Source organism: Stenella coeruleoalba (assembly GCF_951394435.1).
Source record: "Stenella coeruleoalba genome assembly, chromosome: 7".
NCBI classification, from domain to species: domain Eukaryota; kingdom Metazoa; phylum Chordata; class Mammalia; order Artiodactyla; family Delphinidae; genus Stenella; species Stenella coeruleoalba.
Genome location: NC_137153.1, coordinates 110,014,057 through 110,036,995, shown reverse-complemented (window position 1 = coordinate 110,036,995; position 22,939 = coordinate 110,014,057). Strand labels below are relative to the sequence as shown.

General features: G+C 54.4%; 1 protein-coding gene across 9 annotated transcripts in view; it reads right to left on the bottom strand.

The window, feature by feature from the left end:
* DAB2IP (DAB2 interacting protein) overlaps window positions 1-22,939 on the bottom strand; it is a 194,296-nt gene that overhangs the window by 88,298 nt on the left and 83,059 nt on the right. For all 9 annotated transcript variants that reach the window (XR_013829142.1, XM_079927250.1, XM_079927247.1 and 6 more), the window contains exon 2: window positions 14,770-14,873. Coding sequence is in view for 8 of the 9 variants with exons in the window: in XM_079927250.1 (XP_079783376.1) it covers window positions 14,770-14,873 (104 nt within the window). In the remaining variant the exon portion in view is untranslated. The remainder of the gene's footprint in view (window positions 1-14,769; window positions 14,874-22,939) is intronic.

Sequence of the window (22,939 nt, the reverse complement as noted above, 5' to 3'; positions counted from 1 at the left end):
AGGGTGAAGGTAGAACCCCATGGCCCTCCCTCGGCCCCGGACCAGCTTCTCCTTGGTGGCCGTTTCTAAGGCCTGCACCCAAATAGATACCCTTCCAAGAAGGAGGCTCTTTTAACAGGCGTGTCTCTCAATTTCTTTCTGAGGCTCTGTGCAAATGCCAAAAGCACACCTAAATAAACAGGAAAGGGAGGGAAGATCCCCTCCAGATATCACCGCCCCTCTCAGCCCCAGGAGAGGAGAGCTGCCGGGCGCAGCGGCTGGCAGGAAGACCTGACACCTTGGCAGGCTGGTAGGGACACCTCACTCCACCCTGGCAGAGGCTCCAGGAAGGGGCTGGAGATGGTGAGGAGTCCTATGTTATTCTAAGATAGCAGCGTGAGAGCTGGGAGTGCCCAGAGCCGGCAGCCAGGCCAATGCCCGCATGATACAGATAAGGCACCCGAGGCCCAGAGGGCAGGGGGACTTCCCCAGAGTCACTGAGCAGGGCAGCGGCAGACCCATGGCAGATCCTAGGTCCCCTTTCTCCTTGCCCGGTGCTCTTTGCAATGCCAGAATGCTTCCAGAACCTCCCAGGCTCCCCATGTTTCCTCTTTCCAGGCCTCAGTCTTCCCATCTGTACTCTGAGGGCCTGGGTTGGGTGATCACCAAGCTCCTTTCCAGTGCTGGTATTTGATGATTCTCTAAAGCTAGAGCAGCTGCCTTGCACAGCTGGGCTCTCCCACGCATGGCACTAACAGTACCAGCAATTTCTGGGGCTTTGCTCGAGTCCTTCAGATGCACAACTCCTCCTGCCCTCTTCCCCTATCCTGGGGCTCTACCCTCAGCAAGCTGCCAGGCCTCCCTGGCCTCCTCCCCTGGGAGCTACACACCACCAAAGCGGGTCCCAGTTGGGAAATAACTCAGTAACGGTGGAATGTCAGACACTGTGACAGGTGAAAGGTGGGAGGAATTTTAAGCCAGGATCAAGTTGGTGCCTTCCCAGTGGCCACCTACTCACAGGCCACCCTAAGTGCACAGAACCCTCACTAAGCCCATGACGGCGCTCCTTTGAACATAAGACCTCCACACTCCACCTTACCCGGAGAAGGTAGCCGGACTCCTCAGATCACACAAAGAGAACCAACTCACTGGCCGTGAGGGAGGGGGCTGAAGCCTGACACTCAAGGATCACTCTTGCATTAAAATATTGCCCGGATAGCTACACCCACACATATTCACATGGAGAAGTACCCAGGGAGAGAAACACACCCAGGTTCAAGGACATGGATGGGGCACATGTGGGGGAGGGACATGGCCACAAAGAAATGCGTGTATAAACATAACAGGTCTCCCTAGCACCACCAGATACACACACCTAAACACACAGGTGCACACTGACCAGCGCACACACAAATACACACATACACAACCATGAAACCCACAGATAAACATACAAATAGACTGAGACAGGCTCACAGATTTACACATATATTCAACGGTCATCAGGTACTCACAGAGTTACGCTGACACCCAGGCCAGACACACCGGCCCACACGCGCTCACGTTCGCAGCCACGGCAGGAAGGGAGAGTGGCCGGGTAAGCTCAAAGACCCACAAGCCCACATCTTGGGCCGCGGGGGAGAAAACGGCTCCATGTTGCTGCCGCCACACCTGCTCCGCAGGCAGGGCCTCACTTTGTGCCAGTCTCTGAGGACGACATACTTGCTTCTCTCACACCCTGAAAACTGTCTTCACAGCTCCCTAAATGTGTGGTTTCTGGGTGCCTTGAGGCCTGGCAGGTTGCTCTGCAGGGCCTCACCCCTACCCAGAACTGGAGACCCCTGCCCCGAACATCTCTCCTTCTGCCCATCACCGCACCTGAAACACCACCATTTGACACACCTCTTTAGGTCCTAGGATTACCTTGACGTCTAGGAATCCCTGGGTAAGATGCAAATACCTTTCCTCCCCCTCCCCCAAGAGGCAAGGTAGTAGAGGGTTCCACCACTTAATGACTGTGGGCCTTAGGCCAGTGCCCTAACTGTCCGAGCCTGTTTCCTCTTCTATAGAACGGGGACTACAGTAGCTACCTCACAGACTGTAGTAACGAGTCAGTGAGATCATGCATGGAAAGAACCTAGCCTATTTCCCGGCACACAGTAAAAATATTAGCTACTGTCATCATCACTGTCATCGTCATTGTTTTTATCGCTCAGACTTTGCTCGGTCACCAGGGGACGGCCCAGCCATTAGCCAGGAGGAAACAGAAGGCAGCAGCTTACAGAAGCAACTTCTAGGACCCAAAGCTCCTGTGATGGAGAAGGGGGCTGGTCAGTGGCTCACGCAGGGCGTGTTTCCTGAGCCTCGCCATGTGCTGAGCCCCAAGAAGCGCTAGCTCTCTGCCTTCAGGGGTCCCGTGGTCCAGCTGGAGAGGCGGCCCAGGCCGTTCCGAGGCACCTGTGGGAGCCGCCTCGCTGCTTTGGCTGTCCCCAACCCTGTCACCCTTCCCTGTTCGTTCTCCGAGAGCATCCAGAGGGACACTTGGAAAACCAGACGAGACCCTGCCGTGGACCAGCTCCACCCCTGGGCTCCTGGGATGAAGGCCTAGCTCCTTGGCGAGGCCTAAGGCCCCTCATGATCTCCCTCCTGGGCTCCAGCCCCAGTGGCTTCAGCGGCACTTTGGAACTGCCAGCTCCTCCTGCCACAGGGCCTTGGCCCAGGCTACTGCCGCTGCCTAGAACAGAGTCCCCCTTTGCCCGGCGGGCCCTGCACACCCTTTAGTCTCTCTTCAGTCTTCTCCTCAGGGGCCTCCCAGATGCCCTCGGATTGGGCCATATCTCCCTGCAGACCGATCACAGTTGTAGTTGTACATGCATTTGTTTCATGCCTTCCTCCCCCACAGGACTGTGGGGGCCATTGCGGCCTGGGTCTCCAGTGCTGGACACCTGGCAGGCATTCCGTAAATACTTCCTAAATGAATAAACAAAGAAAAAAGAAAAAGGAGAAAGGCAGAGAATGTGCTCTGGGAGGCCTTTTAAGGGATTCCACTTGGGGTCAATCTGGGTGGACTTGCTGGAGGAGGCAGCTTTTGAAGGCATAATAGAAACACTGAAGGTGAGGCAGCAGGTGGGCTTGCTGAGATCATGTGGGGCAGGGCAGCCGTACAGGGATATTCCAGGCAGAATCACAGCACAGGCAAAGATTGAAGAGGTAGGACAGCAGCGGGTCTGGCTGACCTGGAGGGCCCCGGAGTGATCACAGGTCCCACCGAGCTCCAAGTTACACACCCGAGCCCAGGCTCATGACACGGGACATACAACCCCCTCCCCAAAGCAGAGGACACGCAGGTCAAGGGGGCCCATTAGAAACCCTGAGAGTCTAGAGGAGGGAGGAGGGGTCACGCAGTTGGGAAGCAGGTGGGGGCGTGAAGGTGGGAGGGGGAAATGAGGACAACAGAGAGACCCTCCTGGTACCTGCCAGTGCCCAGGACTGAGTGGCATCAGTTAACAGAAATCAGACACTCATTCCTAAGGTCTCGAGCAGGGATGTGATAACCCAGAGCAGCCAGGGAGTGACTCACTCCCAACAATCCTCTGGCTGGCCAATGCTTGCCTTACCTCGGAAGCCCACCCCAGAGGTCAGGATGGGCACACACACTTCATCAGCTCTTTAAGCCCTCAGCCAGTCCTGACCTCGGGGCAGGGAGTCCAGCATGAGGGCCACATGGCTGGGGGAAAACCAACTCCATCAGGGAGCCACACCCCTGCAGCAGGCTCTTACTGTCTCCTTCTGCCTCCCTCCAGGCCCTGTCACTGAGGCCCCGGCACCAGGCCAGTCTTCCCAGGGTGACTCACTGCTTATCCCCCATCAGAACAACCCTGTCCTATGCTCTGTGCACTCTGCGTGAACGAACACTCTCACCAGAGGCTGCCTGGCAGGAGTGGCAAGAAAACCATGCATAGACTCAAGAAATCTGGGTTCAAAACCTAGCTCTGCTATTAATAATAATGAGAACTATTCCAACGCGTTAATAAGAGCAAGCCAGATGTATTTATTAAGCTCTGTCTAAGCTTCAGGCACTGGATTAGAGCTTTACATGACTTAACCTTGTTAAATTCTCAGAACCCAATGTGCAGAGGAGAAAATGGAAGTTCAGAGACATTAAGCTACTTGCACAAGGCCACACAGCCAGGAAGTGGCAGAGCTGGGTTCAACCCAGGTGGTCTGCACCAGAGCCCAAGACCTTCCATAATTCCACTACTGCACTATGAGGCTGTGAGCAAGCACCTTAGCCTCTCTGTGACTCAGTTTCCCCATCCGTACAATGAGAGGATTGGTCTAGATGATCTCTAACTCCCTTTCCAGCTTGGGCATGCCATCCTTCCCCTCCGTGGTGACCCATTTGCCGGTGACAACAAGGGGACCTTCTGGAGACAAAAGCTTGCCTGAAGGAAGGGTGCTAACGGTGGGACTTCAGGCCCAGTGCTGGGCCACAGGGAGCTTCTGCTGGGTCAGACTGCGCCACCCTGCCCTCCCAGGCACTTAGCTGGGCGGGGATAGCCCCAGAGCATCAAGGCGGGGAAGAGGAGCTATCCCATCTCTCCCTGGACCAGGAGCCACCAGGGAACACCAGGACCCCAGGGTGCTCCAGCCCCAGAGACCAGTGAACGCTAGCGGCAGGGAGAGGGGAGAGGTGGGCGGCAGCTCCATAAATCCACCTGAGTGAGCAGTGCTCTTAAAAGCCCTTTTCACTGCAGGATACAAAACGCACCGTTTGGGGAGAGGATTTTATAGGCTATTTCTCCTCCTGGGTTGATTTACCGTCTGCAAGCCAGGCTCACCTGGGCGTCCTGCCCCTGAGGGATCATGGGGTGGAGGCAAGGTCAATTTCAAGGCAAGACAGCGGTGGTCTGGGTGACTTGTGCTGACCTCCTCCCACGGGGGTGCCCACTCCGCCTCAGAGATGCAGTGGGCTCTCAAGAGGAAGGAGGTGGAAACACACCGCCTCTCCTCACCCCGCCCTCACTCACTGGATGTATTCACTCCCTGCGTCTCTCACATACCTTCACCCCACAAACCCCTCGGGTGCCTGCGACAGGTGAGGCCCTGCCCCAGTGCCTGGGGCTCAGAGAAATCAGAAACAGTCACCTTGAGAAAGTCACCACGTCCGGTTAAGTCACAGCGTCTAAGTTCTGGAGCCTGTGGGGAGGGGAAGTCTGCAGGCGTCTGTGGCGGAGCACAGGGGAGGGAAGGAGCTCTCGAGGAACGGAAATGGGGAGGAAGTGTGGGCAGAAGGACCAGCCTATACGGATGCCGGGACAGGCCTGGGGGCCTCGATGCCAGCAGGGGAGCTGGATTCCACTCCCTGGCAGCCATCGAAGGCACCGGAGCGGGGCAGTAACAATCATGGCTCATTTTAGATGGTCTTTAAGCAATTCCATGGGAAAAGTTACTCATCCCCACGCAGGGCCTTGTGTCAGAAACAGATGCCATTGCTGCCGCCTCCAAAGAGGGCCTCCTGGCTTTGGAAACAATTCCCACCCGAAGATTCGGATGTAATTATGTCTGCGACCCAACCCAAATGCCACTGGATGTGATAGAGGCTATCACTGCATTTTCATATGGGGGTGGGGTGGGAACAAAGGCCTCTGAGCCCTGCCCCTCACACCCAGTTTCCTGGGTCCCCTAGGAGAGGGGAAGGCCTACAGGGGCCACACAGGGTGGGGTGGGAAGAGGGGAGCAGGTCCCTCCCACGCAGGGTGTCTGCCCTGCACAGGCAGCTTCTGACCTGTGAGGGCCAGGCCAGCTGAAGGCAGGGGCAGAACAAGATGAGGCGGAGTGCCAGCTCTGTCCCCGATTGGCTGTGTGGCCTGGAACAACCTCCCCTCTCAGGGCCTCAGTGTTCTCATCTATAAAATGGAAAGAATAACAACACTGGCCGGCAGAGACTGAGCTGCGTGTTGTGGGCCAGGCTCTGTGAGACCTTCACTATCTAGGCTCTCGAGCTGAGTGAGCTTCAGCAAGTTCTTCACTCTCCGTCTGCCTTGGTTTTTTCACTTTTAACAAAGTGGGATTTGTGTTATCTGCCTCATGGTATCATGAGATGCTACCCAGTGAGGGCTCAGGAGAGGGCCTGACCCAGCGGACTGTGTAAAACAGGTTTTATGACTGCCCCACCCCTGCCTCCTTGTGCCCTCATGCAGACAGCAAGGAGCTGGCAGAGCCTGGATTCGAACCCAGGTCAGCCAGACTTCGTCAGAGGACAACCGTGATGGAGGGTCTATTGGTCCAGCCTGGCGACCGCGGTGCAGAGACAGTGCCAGCCTACACACTGGGCCCCTCAACCCCCTTCCTCCTGCTGGAAGGCTGCCTCGGCTCCAGATCTTGCCCCCCTCCATGTCCCTGATGAGGGTCCCCTTTCAGAGGTCCCCCAGCTCCCTGGTCAACCCGGCCCAGTCAGCTCAGCCAACAGTGCCAGGCCCAGCGGCCTACAGGCGCTCCTGATGTGAGCTGTTCCCTCTACCCGGCAGTGGGCTCTGCAGCCTGTGTAGCTGGACCCCCATGGCCCCAAGGTCGGGGTGGGGGGCACACAAACCCCTGGGATCTCCACTCTCCTCTGGGAGCTGCCGCCCAGGCAGTCACTTGCTGCCCTCTGCTGCCCCCACCTGGGCAGAAACCACCCTGCACGGACACCTCCAACCTCCATCTGTACTCACCACCTGGGAACTTGGTCTCTGGTCTCTTAGGGATCCCTTCACCCCCTCTAGGCCTTCTGGTATCAGAGCCAAGCCCTAGAAGCTCTGTCAGGGGCAATGTCATTTGGGGCAGCAGGAGGAGGGGTGCGGTAGGGAGGACCCGAGGCTCTGGGGAAAGGGTGGGGTAGGGTGAGCCCTGTCCACCAGAAAGAGGGGCAGGGCGTGAACACTGGCTGAATGCCAGGCACTGAGCCCTCACAGCCGCCCTGTGAGCGAGGGACTCCTGTGCCCATTTACAGATGGGAAAAAGAGAGGCTCAGAGTTGAGGACCTTGCCTGAGGGATCCCACAGAGGGGAGCCATGGGGCTAAGATTCAAATCCTGCCCCATCCCAGGTAGACCTATGAGAAGAGCCAGTACTGTATCCCCAGGACCCAGGGAGGTGTGAAAAGAGGAAGAAAGACCCCCAAACAGTATCCCACCTGCCAGTCACAGAGCCTGACATTCCACCGTGACTCCAACTTCCAACGGATAAGGTTCCTTTCGTGCAAGGAACCTATGACACAGGGATCAGGGAGTCAGCCACTGACACCTTAGTGGGGACTAGTTTATCCAACTCCTTGCCGCCCAACAGGCTTGAGTGCAGGGCCTTATAGGGGTGTCCTAGAGGTACCTCTGCAGGACACGGGGGGCAGAGACGGGTGGTTGAGGGTGCAGAGGCTGTCCTTGCTCCCCCCTCCATCCTCCCACCCAAGCTGCTCGAGCCAAGCTGGCATCTCCCGAAACGAGGCAGGAGATTCCAGGTCTCCTTGAATTGGTTCCTCCCTCCACCACCGCCCTCACGGACACCTACAAAGACATTCTAAGCTCAGACGTTGAGGGCGGGGACGGGGTCCCGACAACCTGCTTGAGAAAAGCAGTTCGCTTGCTCTCCATCCCTCATCCCCCACCCTGGTCCTGGTCTCTGCCCACTTAAGGAGCTCCAGACTCTCCCAGCCGGGTCAGGTATGCTGCTCTGAAGGACACACTGCACTCCAGTTCTGCTCCGGCCAGCTCTGGCCCACCCTCAGCTCCCTCTCTGGGGACTCCATACCCCTGCTAATTCAGGCTCCGATCCTGTTGGCTCTACATGCTGCCATGGGTCTCCTGTCACTCATGCCGTTTCCCATCTCCTGGCCTTCACAGGGGCTGTCCTGGCTGCCTGTGCTTTCCCCTTACCTGCCTGGAAATGACTTTGTCAAGGCCCAGCTAAACCCGCCGTATTTTTGCAGGTAGAACCTACGTTTTAATGCTATTTGTGTCAGTGTCCCACACAGGCCCCGAAACATAGTTGGTGCTGATTAAAAATGTACTAAAAGAAAGAAAAAAGGCAGGCAGAGAAGCGAGGGAGGAAAGTAAGTTAGTTCACACCCACAATAGGACTCGTAGACCAGAGCTTGACTTCCACCTCTGCCGCTCACCGGCTGGGGGACCCTGGGCCAGTTCCTTCTCCCTGAGTCTTGCTTTCCTAATCTGTAAAACTAAGCTGATGAAACCACCTTCATGTTTATTAATGGGGCAGGCAGCCTCCCAACCCTACCAAATACCACAGCCTGCCCTCAGTCCCAGGCCTCAGATGCTGGCCTGGCCTCAACTCAGGAGGTGCCAAATAGCCCCTGGCCCCATGCTCCCGCCCTGCAGACCGTTCTGGCCAGCCCTGACCACCCTGGGTTGTCTGCGACCATGTTCCCATCTCCTACTTTCCTGCTGCAGGAAAGGGGGCCTCTCCCCACAGAAGGCAGACACAGACCAAATGGACACAGACCAAAATGATAGTAATTTGCCTTTTGGGTTTAAACAGTTTAATAACAATTAGGCTCCACGAAAGGCAGGGGAGGAGGAGGGCTGAGGGTCCGGGGCAAGCTCTCCCCACCAGCCCTCTCATCTGCAGAAAAATGGCCAGACACTGGGCCAGGAGACTCCGGCTCAGGAGACTCAACAGAGCAAGGGACATCGGCCTCACAGGCAAATTCCTGGTACTACGAGGAGGAAACTGGGGCATCCAATCTTGGGTCCAGCAGGGCACCCAATCTGAGGTCCAGCACTCCTGCCTGCCAGTCTGCCACACTGCACGACTGACATCTCTCCACCAGTCTGTGGGCCACAGACATAGATGTGTCCCATGTAAATGTGCATTTGGGATGGGCAGTAGAAGCCTGGAGTGGTAGAGGGAGGCCCAGCAGGTATTCCAGGCAAACCTACCTTCTCTGGGCCTCAGTTTCCCCATCTGTGCAGTGACAGAGCAGGCTCATGTGATCTGGAAGTCTGACCAGCTTTTCTGTCCACCATCCCCATGCCCAACAGGAGTCCCCTTAGCCGACAAGGGCTACTAATGGGGGCAGAGAGGCAGACCAGGAGGTGGCAGTGTGCTGATGAGATATCAGGGGCCTCTGTGGGTAGTTGGACCCACACATGTCCATTCCCTTCAGTCCCCTCCTCCCAGGAAGCATGATGGGGGTGGGGAGAAGGACTCAGCTGCAGGGAAATGAGGGCAGGAGGGAGCAAGGCATAAGGAGCACAGGACAGCAATGGAGAGACCTGGGCTCAATTCCAGGCCCTGCTCCGGACATGCTGTGTGACCTTGGGAAAGGACCCTGCCCTCTCTGAGCCTCAGTCCCTCCTCTGGAGAAGGAAGGTTTAGACCAGTTAATTTCCAACAGCCTTTCCACAGTGGTGTTGAGGCGGTCACCCACAGTCCTGCATTGTTGTGGTCATGTACCTGTTTCTGTGTATGTGAGAGAGAAAGAAAGACAGCTGAAATGTGGGGAGGGTTTGGGGAAGCCACAGGAGCAGGAAGAGGGGTGAGCAGCTGGGGAAACCTATGGTCCACATCCCAGAGATCTCCTGCCCACTCCACTCTCACTCATCATCCCCTCTGACTCCTATGTCCTGTAGCGGAAAGCCCAAAGGCCTCACCCACTCACTTTTCTGTCTAGCCTCCTCTCCATCATGTCTTCAACTCATTCAACATCATATCTAATCACACAGGGCCATTGGCTTGTTCCTATTTTGTTAGATCCCACTCTAACTGGAATACTCTTCTCCCTTTGTTCCTGACAAACTCCTACACATCCCTCAAAGCCCAGCCCCAAAGATCCTCCTCTAGGAATTTTTCCCTACCCTCACCAGTGAGAGGTAACTGTCCCTTGTTCTGGGTTCTCACAGCACCCCAGGCACACCTCCGTCACAGCTTCAGGACCACCTAGGGTGCACACAATTGAGCATCCAGTAAAAGTGGGTGGTTGAAAGGAACTGAGACCCGCTTCTAGAAGCATCTGCAATCAACTGGTACTGAGTTTATCTGCAGCATCCACCAGCCCCCTGGGCCTTCCCCTCCCTGACACTTCTCCTTCTCCAACTCGCAAAAAATAGCCCTGAGACCTAATTTCAGCTAAACCTTCAAACACAACTCTTCACTTTCAACTTCCTGAGGAAGAATCAATTGGCTGTCAAGTTTCCCAGAGCCTCTGCCACCTCCCACACCCAGACCCTGACAGCTCTCCTCAAGGTCGATGGGAGGGGCCAGGAGCAGAGGAAGGAGGGAGGAAGCCCACACCAGGGGAGGTTGGGTCTGGGGAGGGCGGCGGGCTGAGGGTACCGGTAACAGTCACCATCTCCTCAACTCCCAAATCAGACTGTGAATTCCTCGAACACGGGGTGGCAGGTGAGAGGGGGCAGCCTGCTGCTGCTAAGGGTTCCTGGGCTTCAAGAAGAGGGATGGGTCCATGCAGAGCCCCTGGACCCAGCCTGACAGTTTGTGCAGATCCAGGCCCCCAGCTCGCTGCCTGCCTGCCTCCCCTACCTCTGACCCTCTCTCGCTTCCAGGATTCCCTGCTGGCTGCAGAGAAGACAGACATGGGTTCGAATCTCAGCCTCGCCATCTCTTTGGAGCCCAAGAGCTGAAGGCCGGAGATGGGCGGAAGGTCCCCTTGGTCGCCTGCTCTCAGCTCCTTCCCCATCCTGCCCTCATCCAGGGCCCCCCACAGCTTTCAGGGTGCACCCACTAGGCCTGCTAGCACCCAGTGGCCCCGAGGAACCACTCCCCCACCCCCAACTCCACCTGTAGGTAGAAGGAAGTTGTGCCAGGTAGGCAAAAGTTTCCATATCTTGTCCAGGTCACAAAGCTGGCATGAGGCTCAGCCCCAGGTCTGTGGACTTTATGGCTCATTCCCTTAAACCGCATCAAAGTGTTTAAGCGCCTACTGTATGCTCAAAACTCGAAGTCACTGCCCCCCTTTTACAGAAGGGTAAACTGAGGCTCTCCCAGGGTCCCATGGTCTCCAAGAGGCAGAGGTGGGAGCAGCACTGAGCCCGATGCCCTGTGGGGTGACTGCGGTCCCAGGCTGACTCACAAAAGGGGTAAAGGCCGCACGTGAGGGTGCAAACAGCCCAGACTCAGAAGCCCTCCCAGCTGAGTGGCGACCTGGTCAAGTCTGGCCCCTCCTGGGCCTCAGTCTGCATGAAGGAGGTGGATAGAGTGAGTCCTACAGACCCCGACGGGGATTCTCCATTAAACTACATCACTGCCAAGGGGCACCGCTGTAAGAGGTGGTGACATCTCATCACCCTGGTTTGAAATGGAGGCGAAGACGACAGTTATTCAAGTACATCCTGTGACATCTCCCCTGCCTCCTCCAGGCAAAACCATGTTCCCTGCGTTCCTTCAGGGGGTACACAGAGCAGCAGTCAGCGAGCGCGTGAGGATCTGGCTCGTAGGAGCACACGGGGGCAAGTGCAAGTTCAGGCGGCAGGGGAGAGGGTGTGCTCCTGGTCCTGCACAGGGTCCGTGTCAAGCCTGTCCCTAAGGCACAGGTCAGGCGCACATCTGACCTTCCCCCAAGCACCCGGTCCTCGCCCTCCACCCCGACCCTCCCCAGATCTTTACTGTCCTGGAGCCAAAAGAGGAAATGCAATTCAGATGATAATGGTGGATTTCATGGGGTAAGCATCTACCATGGGTCAGACCTGGGCTGGTGTGTACACACAAAGGTCCACCAAGTCCTTCAAGGAAGGGCAGTCATTCCCTGCCCTTTACTGGTGAGCACACATGGCTCAGACAGGTTGAGTGACTAATGAGGTCACACAGGTCATGCAAGAGCCGGGATTTGAACCCAGATCCCCACCTCTGAGCTCTCTAGTCCCCCCCCAGCTCTGAGCACCGGCCCAGGATAGAAATTCGACTCACGCCCCTTTCCTTAACTGCCGCACACACAAAAGGACAAGGTGCCGAGCAAAAGGACACAAAAAATAAATGTCCGGCCATCCTAGTGTCCATGCCAGGCTCTGTCACTCAAGAGCTGTGTGACACCAGGCAAATAACTTCACCTCTCTGAGCCTCAGTTCCCTCATCTGTGACTGGTAGACACTAATGGTACCTCCCTCAGGGTTGCTGTGAGAAGTGGGTAAAATGACGGCTGAACACACTTTCCATCCTGCAGACCCTAATCTCACGGGACTGTGAGTCGGGGGCCTGGTGGCTCAGAAGGCTGGCTCTGGCTCTGGCTCTGAGCCACAGGTGGTTTCCATACCAGGAAACATAGTGAAGACGACAGACACTACAGAAAAAAAGCCAAGCCTAGCTGACAATTAAAGAACTGCAAATTATAGCAACCTCGAGGTGTGATGGTACACCTATTAGAGCAGCAAAAGAAAGGGAAGCAGGTAAAAAGTGATGCTGAGGGGGTTCTGGGAGGGTGTGGGGGAAGGGTCCCCCTCCTCTGGTTCCAGTCCAGCCAGAGGGGTGCAGCATGCTCCTGCGCTGGGGGTGCAACACGCTCAGGTCAGGGAGACCTGAGTCCAAATCTTGGCTCCACCATTATGAGCACTTGGAGCTCGGGTGAGGGACATCACCTCCCTGGGCCTCAGTTTTCTCATCTGTAAAATGGGGTGATAAAAGTATCAGTTTCAGGGTTGTCTCAAGGTTTAAAAGAGATCGAATAGGCAAGACCGTGAACATAGTACAGGGGGCTACACTATGATTAGTCATCGTTCCCTAAGGCATCCTGAAGGCTCAGCCCTGGTGCCTGTGGCCCTGGGGGTCCAGGAAGGGCAGGACTTGGCCTCTGCGCCAGCTGATTCGATCAGGGTGTCTCAGGTGCCAGCCTCCTGATCCTCCCCACAGCTGGAGACCATCTCCCAAGGGCCTTGGTCTCACCCAGGGAGGTGATCAGGAATCCTTCCTCAGCACAGGTGTCCTTCTCCTTCTCACTGCCTGGAGGCTGACCTGACCCAGAGCCTAGGGCTCAGGACTACCTCTTTCATGAGCTTGTTAAAAATGCAGATACCCAGGCTCTGCCCCTGGCCCACTGCACTGAAATCTTGAGGGGACCCAAGGTTCTTATTTTGAGAGCATTTTGATGACACACAAAAAGCAGGAGAATCAGTGGCCCTGGGGAAAGCCCCGTCCCCTTAGCTGAGGACTGGAGGCGCCACCTGACCCGGACCTGGCCCATCTTCCCAGGCTCACCTCCTACCCTGACCTCCAGACCCCTCATGTCCAGTCCCACCAAGCTTGTCACCATTCCACACACATCAATTTCTAGTGTGCTTCCATGCCAGCCTTCATGTTTTTGCAACTGCTGTTCCCCTTACCTGGAACTCCCTCTCTGTCGCTGCCTGCCCAATTCCTAAGGGACCCTTCAAGACCCAGCTCAAAGGTGTTCCCAGGGAGCACCTTTCCCAGCCCACTCTCACCTCACCTGGAACCCCCATATCACACTGTATGGCAACAGCCAAGCCTGTGCCCCCTCTATTCCCTCCATCAAAACCTTCTTTCCGGGCTTCCCAGGTGGCGCAGTGGTTGGGAGTCCGCCTGCCGATGCAGGGGACACGGGTTCGTGCCCCGGTCCGGGAAGATCCCACATGCCGCGGAGCGGCTGGGCCCGTGAGCCATGGCCGCTGAGCCTGCGCGTCCGGAGCCTGTGCTCCGCAGTGGGAGAGGCCACAGCAGTGAGAGGCCTAAATACCACAAAAAAAAAAAAACCAGAAAAACCCTTCTTTCCCCGGAGCCCCAGAGGGCTAGCTCTTTATCCCTTGGACTCCAGCTCAACTATCACTTCTCAACCACACCACCGCAAGGAAGCTCTCCTGGTTTTCCCTATCAGTCTACTTTTCTCTTTCACGGCACATAACTCCAACACAAGAACGTCAGCCCATAAGGTCAAGGGCTTCATCCACCTGGTACTCTCTTGGCCAGCTCCTCCCACTTAGACCCAGTGCAAAGAAAGGTACCTGGCACACAGCAGGCACGCCATAAAAAATGGTTGAATGAATGAATGGATGAACGAATGATCAAATAGCCCCCTCCCCTACAGACTGTGAGCTCCCAGGGGAAGGGAACATGTCCACTTCTCCAGCAGCTGGCAGAGCATGGACAGAGGGGCACATGGTAACATGCACATGGGGGCAGTAAAGGGACGTAGAACTGCAGGTGCGTGGAAGGATGGTGGGGACACAGGGGGACACAGAGAGTCAGATATTAAGGCTCACTGGATTCTGTTTCCATTAAGTCATTTAGGTTTGAAATAAAAGAATGTGTGCTGGTGGGACTACTAATAATCAGTAGCTAAGATATATATACTGTCCTTTGCTGGTTCTAAGACATCATCAGTTGTAAGATACAGCATTATTTTATGTGCCACCAAGAAAGAAGACACAGCAATTAAATTATGACACACCACGGGCTGTAATATGAGAGACATTAAAATGTGGAAACAAAAAGGGTGCATTCCAAGGAAGCGTGGCATGTGTGCGCACACGTGAGGGTGCGTTTATCCGACCTAACACTAGCCTCTTTCTTCCCAGGCCAGCTCAGCTCTGGGCCCCATGGCCTGCAGAGCTGTCTGTCCTCTGTCTGGCCCCTCCCTCGCAAGAAGGGGCCCCCACGTGGCCCCCTGGGATGGGGCTGAGCCACAGAGAGGGGAGCAGCTGAGCGATCGGATACCTAGAACAAGGGAGGCTGGATGCTCTCCCGGTCCGTGAGGCTCCAGGAATGGGGGCCGCGGGGTCGCAGAGCAGCACCCCAGGCCAGGTGGCGATGGTGACGCAGAGATAGTTACCGTGACCCGGAACGGCGTAGCAGCTGAAGCCTCCATGCTGGGGCTCTTCTCTGAGAGGCTGCCCGGCAGGCTGCGCCGGGAGCCCGGCCTTTCTTGGGGCGACTCTGTCAACAGAGGGAGAGAGAGGGTGAGCGTGGACAATCTAAGCCACCCAGTCAGGCCCTCCTGTCATTCCCGTCCAGGCCAGGACGACACACAACTGGTCCCCATAAAATGGTCCAACCATTGTGGAAAACAGATAGCGGTTCCCCAAAAAGTTAAAGACAGAGTGGCCACATGACGCAGCAATTCCACTCCTATACCCCAAAGAACTGAAAACAGGGACACAGAGAAATACTTGTATGCAAATGTCCATGGCAACATTATTCAAAATAGCCGAAAAGGTAGAAGCAACCCAAGTGCCCATCAACAAGATGAATGGATAAACACAGTGTGGTAGCCGCATACAATGGAAGGTAATTCCATCATTAAAAGAATGAAAGTTCTGATACATGCTGCAATCTGGATGAACCTTGAAAACATGCTGAGTGACAAAAGCCAGACACAAAAGGACGAATATTGTATAATTCCACTTGTACGAAATACCCAGAACAGGCAAATTCATAGAGACAGAAAGGTTACCGGGGCTGGGGACAGGGGAGCTTGGGGAGTTACTGCTTGATTGTACAGGGTTTCTATTTGGAGTGATGGGAAAGATTTAGAAATGGACAGCGGTGATAGTCGCACAACTTTGTAAATGTACATAATACCACTGAGTTGTACACTTAAAAATGATTAAAATGGTAAATTTCATGTATATATTTCGTATATATTTACAACTTTTTTTTAAAAAAAGGTCTCCTAAAACCCGCACTTCAAGGCGCACATCTTGTGATGTGTGACAATGAGCTCCCCGTTACTGGAGGTATACAAGCAGTCCCTTCAAACACGAGACTCTATGATTTCTAGCTTCCAGTTGGAACTGTCTCTCCCTGAGGCTTTAAACTTGAGAACAGTGCAAGGGCCAGGCAGGTAATGGAGGAAAGGGGAGCAGCGGCTAGCTGCTCGGCTCCAGCCGATTATTTCAGCATAGCAACGGGGGGCTCAGTGCAGCCAAAGCTTCCCGCGGTTCAGGAGGACCTGGAAATCTGGGGTGGGGGGGCGTTTAATATGAAATATTCTGATTTTTAAATGGCGACCGCTCATTCTAAACTCTTAGCCCCGGCCTGAGCACGCCCACTTAAACAGCCAGGTCAGTCCGCTGGCCGCTTTCCCCCGGCTCCCTGACGCCGGGCTCGGCACTGGCTGCCTCTTTTCTAGTGCTTGGGCTGTGGCTCCCACAGAGGCCCCCCTTCCTGCTGGTCCCAGCCTGACCCATCCAGCACGCCCTGGAGGAAACCCTTGGTTACCTCCTCCGCCCCCAGCTCTCAGCCCCTCAGGGCTCCTGTAGCAAAGGCCAGGCCAGGGTAGCCTAGCTACGCTCTCATTCTGCAGAGTGTGTGCGCGCGCGCGCGGGTGTCCTCTGCTTGACGGTGGAGTAGCCTATCTACGCTCTCAGTTTGCACTGTGTGTGTGTGTGTGTGTGTGTGTGTGTGTGTGTGTGTGTGTGTGTGTGTGTGTGTGTGTGTGTGTGTGTGTGTGTGTGTGTGTGTGTGTGTGTGTGTGTGTGTGTGTGTGTGTGTGTGTGTGTGTGTGTCCTCTGCTTGACGGTGGAACTCCTAATGCCCACGCCTAAGCCGGCTGCATCTCCACACCCCCAGCGCCCTGCACGGAGGCTGGTGTGTGTCGGGTGCTTGGGAAAGACCTACGGGAAAAAGGACGGGGTGGAGATTTCCCTGGTACCTGCGAACACACTAGGGTGCAGAGTCAGAGGCGCACACCCAGAACACACACACACGCTTGCCTCCATGTAGACACTCGAATGCGCACCCACTCGGATCCATCCCCAGATACACGTGCACGAGTGGATGTGTGGACACGTGCACACACACAGGACAGACGAGGAGCAGGTTTTCCCAGAAGGCAGATCGGGCTACTGGGGGGCCGCGCTACAATTTCCGGTCCATTCTCTCCGTGCAGCCGGCTTGCACAGGGGTCCTCATAAGTGTGGAAGGACAGAGCTGAGCCCCTCATCCCACTAGGGCAGGCCAGTGCCGAGCCCTGGCCGGTGGGCAAGCAGGCAGAGCCACTTTGGGACTGGAGGAAGTGGGCCACCGGAGGGGATGGGTTCAGGCCTACCAGGCAGCCCTGGGGCCACCCCTTCCAGAAAAGCTTCCTCTTCAGCCCAGTGACTGCCCTGTCTTAGCGCCTCTCTGCTTCCCTCGTGGCGCTTCCTACTTAGAACCTTCCTCACTCCGCTCCCCCTCTACGGTGTCTGCTAGTCACACAATAGGGAAGACCCACTCTTTTTGGAGATTTCCCCAGGAAATCTCTTCCTGCACCCCCAGTCTGCCTTCATCTCGCCCCCACCCCCAGTATCCCCCGTCACCTCCACCTGGGGGTCCTCCATAACTAACCACTGTGTCCCAGCCATGTGTGCGACACTGCCCTCAGCCTCCAGAAGCCTCTCAGGAACTACCCCGTCTCCCTGACACACACACACACCTGGCCACAGCTTCACTGCCCCTTCCTGGGCAGGTGTGCCCTCACACCTCTAGGCAAGAGACACACAGAGGCACCTGGCAGGACACAAGGAGCCCAGCGAGGCTGCTTCTTCTCTAAGATCAAGACTGATGTTCCGGGCTTCCCTGGTGGTGCAGTGGTTGAGAGTCCGCCTGCCAATGCAGGGACACGGGTTCGTGCCCCGGTCCGGGAAGATCCCACATGCCGCGGAGCAGCTGGGCCCGTGAGCCATGGCCGCTGAGCCTGCGCGTCCGGAGCCTACGCGTCCGGAGCCTGTGCTCCGCAACGGGAAAGGCCACAACAGTGAGAGGCCCGCGTACCACCAAAAAAAAAAAAAAAAAAGACTGATGTTCCAGGGCTTCCCTGGTGGCGCAGTGGTTGAGAATCCGCCTGCCAGTGCAGCGGACATGGGTTCGAGCCCTGGTCTGGGAAGATCCCACATGCCGCGGAGCAACTAAGCCCTTGCACCACAACTACTGAGCCTGCGCGTCTGGAGCCTGTGCTCTGCAACAAGAGAGGCCGCGACAGTGAGAGGCCCCCGCTCGCGCAACTAGAGAAAGCCCTCGCACAGAAACGAAGACCCAACACAGCCAAAAATAATAAATAAATAATTTTTAAAAAATAAAAAAGACTGATGTTCCCTCAGCCTGTACAGATCACAGCCATTGCCTGCTGGGTCTGAGCAAGAGGCGCTCAGAGGCTGTGTGGTCCAACCACCATTTTATAGATGAGGAAGCTGAGACTAGAGGAAAGGAACTTATCCACTAGCTCCTAACCCAGTAGATAAATAGCAAAGACCCTCGTGGGTGCTCCCAAAGCAGCCGTAAACTTCAATTCAGACACCCTGGGGAGCGTCTCTAACCACTTCCAGTTTGGCACTGCACAATGCAAATTGATTTTTGCTCAAATAAACTCAAGATTAAAAAAAAAAAAAAAGCCCAGGCTACACCCTATCTGCATCAGAAGGCAGAAACCCAGCAGGGGGGCTGCAGGGCAGGATGGCTGGGGTAGGAGTCCACTCTTCCTCCTGCACACCAGAGGAAGAGGAATCTAGGCACCTTTCCGGACAGCTTCCGCTTAGCCCCAGTTCCATTCTCCATCCTTCTCCACCCCGCCTCCTGCCCCAGGGTGTAGACCACCAACCCGGCTTCTGGGTCCTCCGGCTTCCATGGGGTTTGGCCAGTGGGGAGCCTTGGCAGGAGATCAGGGGAGGGAGGAGAGTCGCCTGGGTCAGCTGCCTCTCTCCACCAAAGCTCCCGACTACCACGGACTGCCATCAGGTCCCCTGCGCTCTCGCCTGCCAGCAGCCACGCTCCCCTCCCCTCCTACCAGCCTCGGTGGACCAGCCCCAGCTGCCAGTAGCTCTGGGGTCCTGCACTCCTCTTCATGGCTCCCCACACCCGCCCACACCTCAAATCATCCTCGTGTAAGTGCCAACTGCTTCCTGCTGGACCCCCACGGATCCACCAGGCGGGATCTTGGCTGCCTGAGAACCAGGCCCCACTCACGGAGCTGGCGGGACCCCGTTTACATATGGATGGGAAGCTGTGACATGCCTGGGGATCACACTGAACCACAGGGGCAGAGTCTGGGCTCGGTCAGGCTCCCTTCTGAGCCTACATGCCAAACAGCTCCCCCTAGAAGCCAGCAGCCAACACAAGCTACAAACACAAAGTTAGTAATAATAACCACAGGGTTCCCCGGGGTACGGACCAGTGTTTCTCTACCTTTTATTCATTCCCCCTAAGGAGTCTTTTTCATTTCCTAGTTTCCCCTCAACAAAATTCTAAAACCATAGATATACAGTAAGTATCTTTTTGTCCTAGATGTATATCAGGCTTTACACAGAAAAAGAGTGAGACTTTTTCACCTCCCCTTCCTAGAATCAATTTTTTTTGTCCACTTAGGGGCAATATTGGCCGCATTGACACACTTCAAATATCATCCCCACCTCACAACTTAGACAGCTATGGGGAGCTCCATTTTCCAGATGAGTAAATTGAGGTTCTAAGAGGGAAAAGTGACTTCCTCTAAAGTTCCCCCAGGTAAGAAGCAAGAGTATATGCTGAAACTGTTCCCCCCAAACCCACACTTAGAGGGGCTCAGAGAAGGCAGAGGATGCCTGGAGCATGGGGTAGGGGGCGCAACACCAGGCTGGGACCAGGAGACTCGACTTAACCTCGATTCTGCTGTGTGACTCCAGGCCAGCCCCTTTCCATCCCCGGGCTCATGACTTATCATCAATCCAGTGAGTCAGGAAGTAAGAGCAGTGACTGTCTCTATTCCCCACCACCTAAAAAAAAGGAAATGGAAAAAGAAAACCGCTCTTTATTTTACAAAGGCAAAGAAGACGGAAAGCTGACCCCCTGAGTTCTATCTCTGCCTCTAAAAACACAGCTGCCTTTGGCCTTTGACTTAGTAGCAAGTCTTTTCTAATTTGAGGAAGCAGACACTGGGATGCTTGGGCTCATGCCCCGCACCGAGCTCTAAGCAACAGAACCGGTACTAGCAGGACCCCAGAGAAGTTGAGTGAGTTTGCTAACATCTTGCAGGATGAAGGTGGCATCCCCAGGGACAGACCCCAGGAAGGGCGAACCGGCCGACCTCCGAGTCTCCTCCAGACCTCGGAGCACTGGTTCAGGCGTCTTCCCTCGGCTCAGACTCACTGTGTGACCTCCACATGACCTCTCGGGCTTCCAGTCTACAAAATTAGGTCATAGGACCAGCTGATCCTGCATCCCCTTTCCAGCAGGAGGTCAAGAGTCTCTGTTTCACCAGGCAGACCAGGCTGCCTTCCTATTCTTGGAAGCCATAGTCGGAGAAACGCATTTTAACCTTCATGTGTTTGCAAAAAAATAAATAAAATGGTTTCATTCAAATGCTGCTGGCTTGGTTGCCATGGATACCTCCTAATCATGAAGGATGACTGTTACTTGTTCCCATGGAAACACGGAGGCCTGAGGAACATCCTGTAATTTCAGACAAGACACCAAATTTCAGTTGTCGGGTTGCACCGCCCAGATCTTACTGCTTAAAAACAGGTCGAGGCGGCAACCTCTGATACTGGCAGCAGGAGAAAAGAAGTCAGTTCTATAGAAAGAGGAGGTGCAAGGCAGGGGTGGATGTGTGTGCTGGACCTCAAAAGTGATCAGGAAGATGCAAATTAAAACTACCAGATGTCATTTCACACCTTTCAGGGAGGCAAAAATGAAAAAGAACAATGACCCCAAATGTTGACAGGGATGTGGGAAAGTCTTTCTTCACTGCTGGTGGAAAGAAAAGAATTTGAGAACAATTAGAAAAGAGCTAGTTGAAACTGACACACTGACACACACACACACACACACACACACACACACACACACACACACATATACTCTAAGACAGGAAATTCCCCTCCTACATGTCCAGTCTAGAAAAATGCTTCAGACTTGCACATGGAGATCTGCACAGAGACGTCAACTGCAGCACTGTTTGTAGTAGCAGAATGTGGGAAGCAGCCTAAATGTCCACCAACAGGGGAATGGATGCCCCAGTGGATGACTCCTTGGGGCAGTCATTCGGTGGAATAGGGTAGGACTCCAGGGGGCAATGTCCACGGACCCCTACAAAGGACCCAGTTCTATAAGATCAGCATGAATCAAACTCAGAAATAAGAGGTTGAGTGAAAAAAGTACATTGCAAAAGGAAACAGAGTGCAATCCACTTATACTTTTTTTTTTTAACAAGAATGTTCACAACAGCTTTATTTGTAATAGCCAAAAACTGGAAATAACCAAAACGTCCTTCAGTAGGTGAATGGTTAAACTGTGGTACATCCACAGTGTGTGAGGCAGAATAATGTTCCCTCCAGAGAAGTCTACCCTAATTCCCAGAACCTGTGAAGATATTTTATATGGTAAAAAAAACTCTGCAAATGTGATTAAGGTTAAGGACTTTGAGATGCAAGTGTATCCTGGATTTCCAGGTGGGGATAATCTTAAATGTGCAAGAGGAAATCAAAAGGATGGCTCTGAGGGATTCAATGATGCAAGAAGAGACAAGAGAGATTCTGAGCATGAGAGGAATGATGGAAGAATGGGGTCACAAGCCAAGAAACGTGGGTGACCTCTATTTAGAAACTGGGAACATCCCTCAGCTGACAGCCAGCAAGAAGATAGGAACCTCAGTCCTACAACCACAGGGAACTGAATTCTGCCAACAAGGAATGGGCAATGAAATGGAGTTTTCCCGAGAGCCTTCAGAAAGCAATGCAGCCTACTAATACTTTGATCTTAGTCCCTCAAGACCCACACCAGACTTCTGACCTACAGAACTGTAAGATGACAAATCTGTGTTGTTAAAGCTAAGTTTTTTTTGTTTTGTTTTCGTTTTAATTTATTTTTGGCTGCATTGAGTCTGTTGCTGCGTGCAGGCTTTCTCTAGTTGCGGCGAGCAGGGTCCACTCTTTGTTGTGCTGCACTGGCTTCTCTCTGCGGTGGTTTCTCTTGTTGCAGAGCATGGGCTCTAGGCACACAGGCTTCAGTAACTGTGGCAGGCAGGCTCAGTAGTTGTGGTGCACGGGCTTAGTTGCTCCGTGGCGTGTGGGATCTTCCCGGTCCAGGGATCGAACCTATGTCCCCTGCATTGACAGGCGGATTTTTAACTGCTGCGCCACCAGGGAAGTCCGAAGCTGCTAAGTTTTAACTTGCTATGGCAGCAATAGGAAACTAATACACATGCCATGGAATACTACTCTGCAGAGAAAAAGGAATGCACTATTGAAATACACAACAACTTGGATGATCTCCAGGGCAACATGCTTGGTGCAAAAAGCCAATGTCACAAGGTCACATGGTGCATGATCCCATCTCAAAGCGGTAAAGTCATAGAGATGCAAAACCAATTGGTGGTTGCCAGGAGTTAGGGATGGTGGGGGGGCAGGTAGGTGGGTGTAGCCATAAAAGGGCAGCACAAGAGGGAGATCTTTATGGTGACAGAATAGTCTTGTGTCTTGATTGCAGTGGTGGTTACACGAATTTACACATGTGCTGAAATGGCACAGAGTCATACACACGCATCGGACCGATGTGCACAAAAGATGAGAGAGGAAGGAGGAAAGCAGACACTGACATCCAGAAGCTGACCTGGCATTCACAGCTCTGCCATGTTATTCTCCTTTTGGACATAAACAACCTCCAGGATACCAACCTCAGACAAGGCTACCATGATAAAATGAGGCAAAACAAGTCCACTTTATCATTTTGTCTAAACCACTGACAAAAGCCAGGTCACTGCGCCACCCACAAAATACCAAAAATCTCCCCACCTTGGCGAAAATGAGTGTCTGCTGCTTCTTTACCGAAGACAGCTTTATCCTTGTGCTGCCTCTTCTCCCTGGAGATAAGATTTGAGACACCCCATCACAGAATTGCCCCTGCTTTCTGAGAGCAGCCAATCAAGAGTGAACCCCACTTCCTTAGACGTCCCCCAAATCACCCAACCAAAGCCCAAATCCTAGAGTAGGTTCTCTCTACCACACTCTGAGATGTCCCGTGGCTCCCCACAGTGTGTGTTCTCCATCACTGCC